This window comes from Bubalus kerabau, chromosome 4, assembly GCF_029407905.1.
Source record: "Bubalus kerabau isolate K-KA32 ecotype Philippines breed swamp buffalo chromosome 4, PCC_UOA_SB_1v2, whole genome shotgun sequence".
NCBI classification, from domain to species: domain Eukaryota; kingdom Metazoa; phylum Chordata; class Mammalia; order Artiodactyla; family Bovidae; genus Bubalus; species Bubalus kerabau.
This window is the reverse complement of record NC_073627.1, coordinates 19,094,221-19,107,598: the sequence shown is the minus strand read 5'-3', so window position 1 is coordinate 19,107,598 and position 13,378 is coordinate 19,094,221. Positions and strand designations below refer to the sequence as shown.

General features: G+C 46.6%; 1 protein-coding gene across 4 annotated transcripts in view; it reads right to left on the bottom strand.

Moving 5' to 3' along the window:
- The window catches only part of PLEKHM1 (pleckstrin homology and RUN domain containing M1), a 57,798-nt gene that overhangs the window by 17,892 nt on the left and 26,528 nt on the right, over nt 1-13,378 (bottom strand). For all 4 annotated transcript variants that reach the window (XR_008712905.1, XM_055575643.1, XM_055575644.1 and 1 more), the window contains one exon: nt 2,017-2,278. Coding sequence is in view for 3 of the 4 variants with exons in the window: in XM_055575643.1 (XP_055431618.1) it covers nt 2,017-2,278 (262 nt within the window). In the remaining variant the exon portion in view is untranslated. The remainder of the gene's footprint in view (nt 1-2,016; nt 2,279-13,378) is intronic.

Genomic DNA, 13,378 nt, shown 5'->3' with positions numbered 1-13,378 from the left:
CCTCCACCACTATCACAGGGGCTTGGTCCACCATCATTTCTGGCCGGGCTTATGGCTGTGGCCTCCTGACTGGTCTATGCCCCCCTGAAGCCCCTCAAGAAATGAGCCAGGATGACTCCCCTGGAGAGTCCCCCAAGTCAGATCACGTCTCTCTCAGAGCAAAAGCCAACGTCCTTACTGTGGCCCACGAGGCCCCCCATCACTCTGACCTCATCTCTAGCCACCCCCTTCCCTACAACGATCGCCTTGTGCCTCTCTCCCCACCTTTCCAGTCTCCTCAAATGTCACCTAATTTGTGAGGCCTTCCTTGGCCAGCCTTTATTTATTTATTTACTTTCTGGCCGTGCTGTGCAGCTTGCAGGATCTTCATTCCCTGAACAGGGATTAAATGTGGGCCCCAGCAGTGAAAGTGTGGAGTCCTAACCATTGGACCATGAGGGAAGTCCCTGCCCTGGCCATCCTTTATGACATAGTACCCTGCCCACCTCCCCAGTTTACTATTCCCCACAGGAATGATTACCCGCCCCACTATATGTTTACTTGTTCATCTGCTTATTTCCTGTCTCTCACACTAGAATACAACTCCTATGAAGATAAGGACCTGGCCTGGTTTCCTGTTGTGTCCCCAGCACCTAGAATAGTACCTGGCACATCGCAGGTGCCCAATAAGTATCTGTTGAGTAGGAAGTGTGTCTACCACACACAGCCCAAGGCTCCCTGATCCCTGGGGGCTAGCCATCTTCCTGAACAAGGGGGTCCAAAGGACACACAATTCTCTCTCCCAGCTTGAACTAGCCTTAGAGATTTCAAATCATTGTGTAGGGTCTTCCTATCCTTCCGGGTACCTGATGATGCAGGCATAAAGCACACCTTCTCTGGTATGGTTGTAACCATCACATGTGCTGAAAGAAAAACCTAACAGGAGGTGGCATGGAAACCAGGGCTGTGCCCAGACTCCCTGAACCAGGGCCCCAGAAACCCAGCCAGCATCCTCCGCTGCTGCTGCTGCTGCTAAGTCGCTTCAGTCATGTCTGACTCTGTGCGACCCCATAGACGGCAGCCCACCAGGCTCCCCCTTCCCTGGGATTCTCCAGGCAAGAACACTGGAGTGGGTTGCCATTTCCTTCTCCAATGCATGAAAGTGAAAAGTGAAAGTGAAGTTGCTCAGTCCGACTCTTAGTGTCCGACTCCTAGCGGCCCCATGGACCGCAGCCTACCGGGCTCCTCCGTCCGTGGAATTTTCCAGGCAAGAGCACTGGAGTGGGGTGCCATTGCTGCTGGGTCACTGCAAACAGAGAATGAGGCGACAAACAGATTGACCCTAGCACACACTTGCACATTTGTTTGTTTCTGAGGGTTACAGAAAAATTAGGTTATGGTTGTTTAATGCTTTACGGAATTTCATAGGGTGTGGAGGTCGAGCTGGCCTCCTTGTGAACTGCACACAGAGGACACTGAACAAACTACAGATCTGAAAAACCCCACCAGAGCTGCTAAATAAACCATCTGCGAGAAGGGCCTTAGGGAGGAGCAGCTGAAACATCTGAGCCTTCTTTCCTTCTGGGGTCATACTCCTAAGATTATCTTATGTATCTCACATATAATCTTATGGATAATCATTAAGATTTATAGGAGAGTTTCAGGAAAGTTATTTTCCATTCTCGTGTATGAAACAGTATTCGTGTACTCTGCAGGCAGTTTTGAGCATTACTTTCTTAAGATTTTGAGAGTGGATGTATCTGTGTGGCTGATTCACTTTGCGGTACATCTGAAACTAACACGGCATAGTAAATCAACTATATTCCAATAAAAATAAAAAAAAAGATTTTATGAGAAAATACAGCACTCTTCCCGAAATGCCTTCCTGAATTACTCTGCAAAGGTGCTCCTTATTACATTTTGGGATGAGGTTTTTCTTGGGAGAAGATACCACCCAATCAGTAACGCAAAAGAACTGCTCTTCGAAAGGCACTGCTCATGCGCAGCGCGGCACCGGAAGCCCGCGGAGCCGCCTACCCATCTGCCGGCGATGCACCACCCTGAAGCTCCTGTGCTCCGGCGCCGGCGCGTCCCTGCTTCTCCCGCTTCCTGGGGAAGGCGCGCAAGCTTTGTCTAAGGCCTCCATGGAGCAGCTTCGTCGTGGTTCTTGCAGGAGGAGGCCAGGCCTTGACTCGGGAATCCCTCTGGGAGAAGCTGTGGCGGCATCAGAAGGACTGTCTCTGGGCTGTTCCCGGGGAGGCCGGTAGAAGTCATCTTCTGAGATCCAACTCTTGCTTTTCTATTGGGAAAGAAGGAAAGGCAGGTTTGTTTGTTTTTAAAAACACCTTTATTGAGACACTATTCACACCATAAAATTAAACCATTTAAAGTGTATAATTCAGGGACTTCCCTGGCAGTCCAGTGCTTACGACTCCTGCCCAGGGGGAGTGGGTTCCATCCCTGATTGGGGAACTAAGATCTAGCATGATGTGAACAACAACAAAAAAAAGTGTGTAATTCGGTAGTTTTAGCATATTCATGGAGTTGTGCAACCATCAGCACAATCTATGTTTAGAACATTTTCATTGTTCCATAAGGAAGCCCCATCAGCAGCCACTCCCGGTTTCCCCTCAACCACTCCAGTTCTAGGCAATCAATAATCTACTTTCTGTTTCCATGTGTGAGGACTCAGTCGGGTCCAGCTCTTTGTGACCCTATGGACTGTAGCCTGGCAGGCTCCTCTGTCCATGGGATTCTCCAGGCAAGAACACTGGAGTGGCTTGCCATTTCCTCCTCCAGGGGATCTTCCTAACCCAGGGATCAAACTCACCTTTCTTATGTCTCTGCATTGCAGACAGATTCTTTACCCCTGCACCACTTGGGAAACCCCCTCTGTTTCCTTAGGTTCGCCCATTTTGAATATGTATAAATGAAATTTTATGACGTGGTCTTTTGAAACTGGTTTCTTTCCCTTAGCATGATGTTTTCAAGGTTTATCCATGTCCCGGCATGTATCATTACTTTATTCCTTTTTATTACCAAGTAATATTCCAATTATGGATTTATCATGTTTTATATATCCACTCCTCAGAAGATGGACATATGAGTAGTTTTCTACTTTTTGGCAATTATGAATAATGCTGCAGAGAACCTTGATGGAAAAGTTTTTCTGTGGACGCATGTTTTCTATTCTCTTGGTACACACCTAGGAGTGGAATGGATGGATAATATGATAACAAAAAAGATCTTAATGACCCAGATGACCACGATGGTGTGATCACTCACCTAGAGCCAGACATCCTGGAATACGAAGTCAACTGGGCCTTAGGAAGCATCACTACAAACAAAGCTAGTGGAGGTGATGGAACTCCAGCTGAGTTATTTTAAATCCTAAAAGATGATGCTGTGAAAGTGCTGCACTCAATATGCCAGCAAATTTGGAAAACTCAGCAGTGGCCCAGGATTGGAAAAGGTCAGTTTTCATTCCAATCTCAAAGAAAGGCAATGTCAAAGAATGCTCAAAGTACTACACGATTGTACTCATCTCACACACTAGCAAAGTGATGCTCAAAATTCTCCAAGCCAGGCTCCAACAGTACGTGAACTGAGAACTTCCAGGTGTTCGAGCTGGATTTAGAAAAGGCAGAGGAACCAGAGATCAAATTGCCAACATCTGTTGGATCATAGAAAAAGCAAAAGAATTCCAGAAAAAATCTGCTTCATTGACTATGCTAAAGCCTTTGACTGTGTGCATTACAACAAATTGTGAAAAATTCTTCAAGACACGGGAATACCAGACCATCTTACCTGCCTCCTGAGAAACCTGTATACAGGTCAAGAAGCAACAGTTAGAACCAGATATAGAACAACAGACTGGTTCCAAATCGGGAAAGGAGTACATCAAGACTACATATTGTCATTCTGCTTATTTAACTTATATGCAGAGTACATCATGAGAAACGCTGGGCTGAATGAAGCACAAACTGGAATCAAGATTGCCGGGAGAAATATCAATAGCCTCAGATATGCAGATGATACCACCCTTATGGCAGAAAGCTAAGAGGAACTAAAGAACCTCTTTTTGATAGTGAAAGAGAGTGAAAAAGCTGACTTAAAACTCAACATTCAAAAAATGAAGATCATGGCATCTGGTCCCATCATTTCCTAGCAAATAGATGTGGAAACAGTGGAAACAGTGACAGACTTTATTTTCTTGGGCTGCAAAATCACTGCAGATGATGACTGCAGCCATGAAATAAAAAGACGCTTGGTCCTTGAAAGAAAAGCTATGACCAACCTAGACAGCATATTAAAAAGCAGAGACATTACTTTGCCAACAAAGGTCCGTCTAGTCAAAGCTATGGTTTTTCCAGTAGCCATGTATGGATGTGAGAGTTGGACCATAAAGAAAGCTGAGTGCCGAAGAATTAATGCTTCTGAACTGTGGTGTTGGAGGAGACTCTTGAGAGTCCTTTGGACTGCAAGGAGATACAGCCAGTCAATCCTAAAGGAAATCAATCCTGAATATTCATTGGAAGGATTGATGCTGAAGCTGAAGCTCCAATACTTTGGCCATCTGATGCAAAGAACTAACTCATTAGAAAAGACCCTGATGCTAGGAAAGATTGAAGGTGGGAGGAGAAGGGGACGACAGAAGATGGGATGTTGGATGGCATCACAGATGCCATTCAAACTCAATGGACATGAGTTTGAGCAAGCTCTGGGAGTTGGTGATGGACAGGGAAGCCTGGCATGCTGCAGTCCATGAGGTCACAAAGAGTTGGACACAACTAAGCAATTGAACTCAACTGATACCTACGTCTAACATTTGAGGAATTTCCAAACTCTTTTCCTAAGTGGCTGTACCATTTTACCTTCCCACCAGCAATGTATGAGGGTTCCAGTTTTTCCACATCCTCTCCATCATTATTATTTGTACTTTTGATTATAGTCAGATGAATGTATGGCTACAATATGCAGTGCACACTTATGCTTTTGGTTTGCATTTCTCTGATGTCTAAAAACACTGGGCATGTTTTCATATGCTTTTTGGTCATTTGTATATTTTCTCTGGAGAAAGGTCTATTCAAATCCTTTGCTGATTTTCAAATTGGTTTATTTGTTCTTTTGTCGTGTTATGGGTTGAATTGTGTGTGTCCCCCCCACAACCCTGCAAAAGATACGCTGGAATCCTCCCCCCCCCAGTACCTTAGAATGTGACCTTATCTGGAAAGTAGAGTTGTTGCAAATGTGTTAAGATGAGGTCAAACTGGGGTACGGTGGGCCCTTCACCCAGTGTGACCGATCTACTTATAAGAGGAGAAAAGAGAACACACAGAGAACACCGAGCGAAGCCAGAGATCCAGAGGGAGAGCCCCACGTGGTGACAGAGGCGGGGGCTGCAGTGATGTGTCTACAAGCCGGGGAGTGCCCAGGGCTCCTGGCGACACTACAGGCTGAGAGAAAGGCGTGGAGCAGATTCTTCCTCAGAACCTCCCGAAGGAACCAACCCTGCCAGCATCTGGACTGTGCACTTCTGGCCTCCAGAACCATCAGATACACCAGTTGCCCCTTATCTATGGTTTCAGTTACCCACAGCCAACTATATTTTCCACAAAAACATTAAGTGGCAAATTCCAGAAATACATCATTCACAAGTTTTGCACTGTGACCCTTCTGAGTAGTGTGATGAAACCTCTCATCGTCCTTCTCCATCCTGCCTGGGTCATGAATCACCCCTTTGTCCCGCCATTAGTCACTTTGTGAGTAGCCCTCTTGGTTATCAGATCGTCCACCGTGGTATCGCAGTGCTTGTGTTCATGGAACCCTGATTTACTTAATAAGGGCCCCAAGCACAAGACGAGTGATGCTGGCAATTCGGATCTGCCAGAGAAGCCGTAAAGTGCTTTCTTTAAGTAACACAGTAAAAGTTCTCGACTAAATAAGGAAAGAAAGAAAGGATATTCAAAAGTTGTTAAGATCTACAGTAAGAAAGGGTCTTCTATCTGTGAGATTATGAAGAAAGAAAAATAAATTTGTGCCAGCTTTGTTGCTGCACCTCAAACTACAGAAGCTATACCCATAGCACGTGAATAAGTGCCTAAAGTTAAGATGGAAAAGGCATTACATTGGTACAGTAAGATATTCGGGGGGCTGAGAGGTCACATTCACGTAACTTTTGTTACAGAACACTGTTATACTTGCTCTATTTTATTATTGTTAATCTTTTACTGTGCCTAATTTTTTTAATAGATTTTTTTGATGTGGACCATTTTCAGAGTTTTTATTGAGTTTGTTACAATATTGCTTCTGTTTTCTGTTTTGATTTTTTGGTCACCAGGCATGTGGGACCTTAGCCGCCCAACCAGGGATTGAACCTGCACCCGCTGTGTTGGAAGGTGAAATCCTAAGCGCTGGACCACTAGGGATGGCCCTCACTGTGCCTAATTTATAAATTAAACTTTTTCACTGGTATGTGTGTATGGGAAAAAATATAGTATATATAGGGTTTGGTACTATCCAGTTTCAGGCATCCACTGTGGATCTTAGAACATGTCCCTGTGGATAAGGGGTAACCACTCTAATACATTTCTGTGTTTGCAAGCCATCCAGTGTATAGTCCTTTGTTACAGAAGCTGCTGCTGCTGCTAAGTTGCTTCAGTTGTGTCCGACTCTGTGCGACCCCATAGATGGCAGCCCACCAGGCTCCCCCGTCCCTGGGATTCTCCAGGCAAGAACACTGGAGTGGGTTGCCATTTCCTTCTCCAGTGCATGAAAGTGAAGAGTGAAAGTGAAGTCGCTCAGTCGTGCCTGACTCTTAGCGACCCCACGGACTGCAGCCTACCAGGCTCCTCTGTCCATGGATTATCCAGGCAAGAGTACTGGAGTGGGGTGCCATTGCCTTCTCCGTTCACAGAATAATCAATCATATATCAAATCATCACAAAAATACTATAAATATCTTACAACTTTGTAAATTATACTCAATAAAGTTGAAAAAAAATTTTTAAGATATTTTAAAAAGTCTATTTAAAAAATAATGATGAGGAGGAGGATGAAAGCTAATGCTTGGAGCCAGGAACTGGACTAAAAGCTTGATATGTATTAATTCATTTAATTCTCACAAGAAGCCCTAGGAAGCAAATACAAGTTGCAAGTTTTCTTTCTAAGTTCAGGGTACTAGGCCCATATAAGATACATGATCTGCAAATAATTTCTCCAGTTCTGTGAGTTACCTTTTAACTTTTTTGATAGTGCCCTTTAAGGCTTCCCTGGCAACTCAGAGGTTAAAGCGTCTGCCTGCAATGTGGGAGACCCGGGTTCAATCCCTGGGTCAGGAAGATCCCCTGGAGAAGAGAATGGCAACCCACTCCAGTATTCTTCCCTGGAGAATCCCATGGACAGAGGAGCCGGTAGGCTACAGTCCACGGGGTCGAAAAGAGACACGACTGAGTGACTTCACTTTCACTTTTCACTTTGTTTAAGGCAGAAAATTTTTAAATTTTGATGAAGTCCAGTTTATCTGTTTTTTCTTTTGTCTCTATGCTTTTGGTATCACACTTAAGAACCCACTGCCTGGGCCTTCCCTGGTGGACCAGTGGTTAAGAATCCACCTTCCAATGCAGGTGACGCAGGTTCAACCCTTGGTCAGGGAACTAAGCTCTCATGTGCCACAGGGCAACTAAGGCAGCATGCCACAACTAGAGATCCCCCATGCTGCAATGAACAGCCTGCATGTGGCAATGAAAGGGTTCCACGTGCTGTGGCTAGGACTTGATGCAGCCAAATACATAAATACATAAACATTAAAAAAAAAAAATGATTGCCTAAGCCGAGGTTACAAAGATTGACTCCTATGTTTTCTGCAAAGAGGTTTACAGTTTTAGCTTTTATGCCTAGATCTGTGATCAGTTTTGAGTAAATTTTTGTATATGGTGTGAAGAAAGGATCCACCTTTAGCACGTGGATATCCAGTTGTCCCAGCACCATTTGTTAAAGGATGTTGAATTTTTCAGTGCTGCTTGTAGGGTTTGAGATGGAGGAGGCATGGGCAGGCAAGACCCAGAGATATCACTAGCTCCTCTGCATCTACTTCCCATTTCTGAGCAGGTCCCCAAGGCTCCAGGCAGCCAGGCCATGCCCCTTCCCTTCTGCTGCTATCTCCCCGAATCTGATGTTGCTCACTGGGCTGACAGAAGTGCGATGGGGGTCAGGAGGCTCGTGGGAATGAATTCTGGCTCTTTTTCTTCACTATTTCAAGTGTTCCCTGTCTTTTTGTGCCTAAGCGTCATGGGAGAGCAGAGGCAGGGAAGCTGGCTGGATGCCCTCAGTGGCTGTCTACACAGAGGAAGTGAGTCACCCAAGGGCTGCAACCAGCCCAGCTGTTGTGTTAAGTGCCAAAAACCTCACCCTGATGTTGCTATTTCCAACCCCTAAATTAAGACTGCCCTCCCCACTCCCACAGACAGGGAAGGGGAGCAGGGCTGGAGCTGCCCAGAACGTCAGAAGCATTGGTTTGAACAGCTTAATCCATTCAGATGCTGTTGAGTTCCTTAAGCCAAGAGTGGTGAGTTCTGAGTCAGGAGCTTGGTGGCAGGGAGGCTCACAGAGCTTGGCTTCCAAAGCTTCTTCCAAAACCCTCAGAACCAGCAGGTGCTTCCTTCTGCCAGTGACAGGACAATGTGTCAATCAGGGTGACTGCCAGGGACCACTCACAACTCAGGATCCTGAACAAAGCCTGTCTAAGTCATCAAGACGCAGGGGAACTCCCTAAGGAAAATGGGCTGCAGGAGCAATCCCATGGCCATCCAGGGAAATTCCTGGAGCCTGGCGCATACAACCAGGGAAACCCTTATGGGAGAGACCACTCTTCCTTAACTCAGCTCAGAGGTCATTCATCACCTCCTCCTGGAAGCTGTCCTTACTCATCCTCAGCCTACACCCCCTCCAACCCACCCCCAGGTAGGTTTGAGATCCCTTCTGGGCTCCTATGGCATTTTACGCTTACCTCCATCCTAGCACCTACAAAGCTGTTTGGAATGGTCATTCTTTGTGCCTGGCACAGAGTTATAAAAGATGAGGGGGGGTACTTCCCTAGTGGTCCAGTGGCTAAGACTCTGCACTCGCTAAGCAGGGGACCTGGGTTCGATCCTCGGTCAGGGAACTAGATTCCACATGCCACAACTAAAGATCCCACGTGCTGAGACTAAGACCTGATGCAGTACTAAGACCCAACACAGTACAAAAATAAATAAATATATATTTTTAAAAAAGATAAGGTGGGAATTCCCTGGTGGTCCAGTGGTTGGGACCTGGTGCTTTTCACTGCTGAGGGCCCAGGGTTCAGTCCCTAGTTGAGGAATTAAGATCCCACAAGTCACAGGCATAGCATGGTCCCCCCAAAACTCAAAAAGATGAGGGAATAAATCTTGACTATCCAAATGTTTTCAATGTAAGATAACAAAGGTGGGGTGAGGAAACAAGGAAGGAGACAGATGTGGATTCTGTGATGCTGTACGCTGCTGTACCATAACTGTGCTTATTTCACATGCTAGCAAGGTTATGTTCAAAATCTTTCAACGTAGCTGCATGGACCGAGAACTTCCAGATGTACAAGCTGGGTTTCAAAGAGGCAGAGGAACCAGAGAGCAAATTGCCAACACTTACTGGATCGAAAAACATCTACTTCTGCTTTACTGACTATGCTAAAGCTTTTGAATGTGTGGATCACAGCAAACTGTGGAAAATTCTTAAAGAGACTGGAGTACGAGACCTGCCTCCCAAGAAACTTGTATGCAGGTCAGGAAGCAGCAGTTAGAACTGGATATACAACTGATTGGTTCAAAATTGGGAAAGGAGTGAGTCAAGGCTGTATATTGTCACCCTGCTTATTTAACTTAGAGTACATCATGCAAAATGCTGGACTGGATGAATCACAAATTGGAATCAAGACTGCTAGGAGAAATATCATCAACCTTACATATGCAGTCAATACCACTCTAGTGGAAGAACATGAAGAGGAACTAAAGAGCCTCTTGAAGAGGATGAAAGAGGAGAGTAAAAAAGCTGGCTTGAAATTCAACATTCAAAAAACTAAGATCGTGGCACCGGGTCTCATCACTTCATGGCAAATAGAAGGGGAAAAAGTGGAAGCAGTGACAGATTTTATTTTCTTGGGCTCCAAAATCACTTTGGACAGCGATTGCAGCCATGAAATTAAAAGACGTTTGCTCCTTGGCAGGAAAGCTATGACAAACCTAGACAGCATATTAAAAAACACAGACAGCACTTTGCCAACAAAGGTCTGTATAGTCAAAGCTACTGTTTTTCCAGTAGTTATGTATGGATGTGAGAGCTGGACCATAAAGAAGGCTGAGTGCCAAAGAACTGATGCTTTCAAATAGTGGTGCTGGAGAAAATTCTTGAGACTTCCTTGGACTATATGGAAATCAAACCAGTCAATCCTAAAGGAATCCAGCCCTGAACATTCATTGGAAGGACTGCTGCTGAAACTGAAGCTCCAGTACTTTGACCACCTGATGTGAAAAGCCAACTCATTGGAAAAGATCCTGATGCTGGGCAAGAGTAAAGGCAAAAGGAGAAGGGGGCAGCAGAGGATGAAGTGGTTGGAGAGCATCACGACACAATGGACTTGAATCTGAGCAAATTCCCAGAGACGGTGGAGGACAGAGGAGCCTGGCATGCTGCAGTCCATGACTTAGCGACTGAACAACAACATGCTCACTGGTGAGGGCCTCTCTCTCCAAGGAGGAGAGGGAGACTGCTGGGAAGTGTCCACATGTGGCCCAGTGACCACAGGCCACCCACCAGGAAATAAGACTCTGGGGAAAACCTTTTGTTCTCTTAAGCAATAGAGAAAAACAGTGGGAACGCTGGGTCCTTGGAGCTTCTGCACATGAGCCTGGACTGAGCTCTATAGCTGTGCCCCACTCCAGGATCCCGAGTTATTACAGGGAGGGGGAAGCACACCACTGTGCCCCCTCCCCACCTTCCTGCCTCCTGCCCACTCAGGGGCCCCCATCTGGCCTGTTCCCTGTGGGGGGAGATCACCATTGACCCAGGATCTAAGCCAGAGCAGCACCTGCCACTAGCACCCAAGACGGAAGAATGCCACATGGAGTTACTACAGGTACCGGGATGCTATGCACAACAGCTGAATCCCTGAGAGGGGTCTGGCAGAGGGGTGAGATGTCAGGTCTCTAGACCACTTTCGAAACATCCCTTTTGTTCAGTCTGTCCTCATCACTTCAGGTGAAAGGACTGCCTGTGGCCTGACTTGGCGGAGCGACCACATTCCAGAGGTCAGTGGTCCCTGAAGGGAGTGATTAGAGCCAAGTCTCAGAAGTCAGACTGTCCTCTGGGAGTCAATCTGAGAAACCAGCTCACGACTTTCCAGATGCCACATACGCAGAGTCACTCCAGTCCTTCCCAGCACTTAACACAAGTGTAATTGTGATGCAGATGGCCTTTGTCTAACCCAGTGTCTGTCTCCAGAGAGCAGGGCCTCTGTCCTGCTCCATCACTCTACCAAGCGTAGTGCTGGGCCCATAGCTGGGGTTCTGAATAAAATTAATTAAAAACAAAGTTTTAAAGCAAGGCTGAATGGCTCTCAGATAAACAGCAATGACTAAGTGACAGCAGCATAGAAAGAGTTGAATCCCAGGGGCAGCATAGGGACTGTCTCCTGGGCAAGGGGGATGGATGGGCACACAGCTGCCCCCTGGGGACAGGCCCCGGGAGGGACCAGCATCTTACACTGGGCTCGGCATCTGGTGCCCTGATGCCATGTTCCCCAAACAACCCTCCAGCAACCAGACTCCCCTGAGGCTGGCCAGGAGGCAGTGGGTGACCTGGTTGGACTGACCTGCCTGCCCCATGCACCCAGTGGAGCATTCCTCCATGTAAACTTACAAGCTGGCATCTTGAGAGTCTTTGGAGAACTTAAGGACTTCACTGATACCTACTGTCCCTCAGGTACAGTGCTCAGAGCTAAGGGACCAGGCATGGTCTTTTGTATAATGCAGATAATATTCTAGACAGAAATAAGGCAATAAACAAGTAGACAAAGATATAACAGAATCTAACCAAGTGAGGAGTGTCATAAAGTGAAGCAGGTGAGAGGGAAAGAGAGTCACTGGGGAGGGTGTTTTTGAAACAGGGTGGTCAGGGAAGGTTGAACGGACACTGAGGAAAAGCAGCGAGATGGGAAACAGTTCAAGCAGAGGGAACAGCAAGTGTAAAAGCTGGGGGGACTTCCCTGGTGGGCCACTGGTTAAGAATCCACCTGCCAATGCATGGGACACAGGTTCGGTCTCTGGTCCAGGAACCAAGATCCCACATGTCACAGGGCAACTAAGCCTGCAAACCACAACTACTGAAGCCTGACAGCCTAGGGCCCATGTTCCACAAGAGAAGCCACCGCAATGAGAGGCCCGTGCACCGCAACAGAGTAGCCCCCGCTCACCGCAACTAGAGAAAGTCTGTGTACAGCAACGAAGACCTAATACAGTCAAAAATAAACAAATAAGTAACCTTATTTTAAAAAATGTAAAAGCCAGGGCTGGAAGGTGCTGGGTTTGTGAGCAGCTGCATGGAGGCTGGGGTGGGGTCGGGGGAGGTGTCAAAACTTGGTTAGCAGAGGAAGATTTTTGTTGACAAAACAAGCTGTCCCATCCACCAGCTTTGGGACCCCGGCAAGATAGGATGTCTGAGCCTGCAAAGCAGAAGCCAGCCCTGGACAGGAGTGAAGGCACCCCAATCAAGGTCACTCGGGGCAACCCTGTTTGGGGCCCACAGCCGCTGACCCCAGGGGACATCCCTCGCCTTTAGTGGGGGCCACAGAGCCTTTCTCTTCAACCTCAGCGTGTGCTGCTGTTTCCATAGTCACAGCCTTCAGGGCCTTGTGACTTCTGGGCTTGCAGTCACCTTTGGGATAGCAAAAGAGGACAGTCTGATCCACATGTACACGGCTCCATGATTTATAGTTGTATTCAATAAACAGCGCGAGGTCAACCTGACATCCATGTGGAAAACACCGACCTCATACCAGATCTAAATAAGCTCAGGTGGATCATATACCTAATTGTAAAAGGTAAAATAAAAAAGCTTGTAGAAGAAAATACAGGGATTTCCACAGCCTTCATAGCCTTGGGATAGAAAGAGATTTTAAAAATAGACACAAAACACATTGGTTGAAAAACAGAAAGACTGATAGGACTTCCCTGGTGGCCCAGTGGCTGAGATTCCACACTCCCAATGCAGGGGGTCCCAGGTCTGATCCTGGCCAGGGAACCAGACCCCACATGCTGAAACTATTTAAAAAAAAAAAAAAAAAAGACTCCACATGCCACAATCAAAGCCCAGCATAGCTAAATAATTA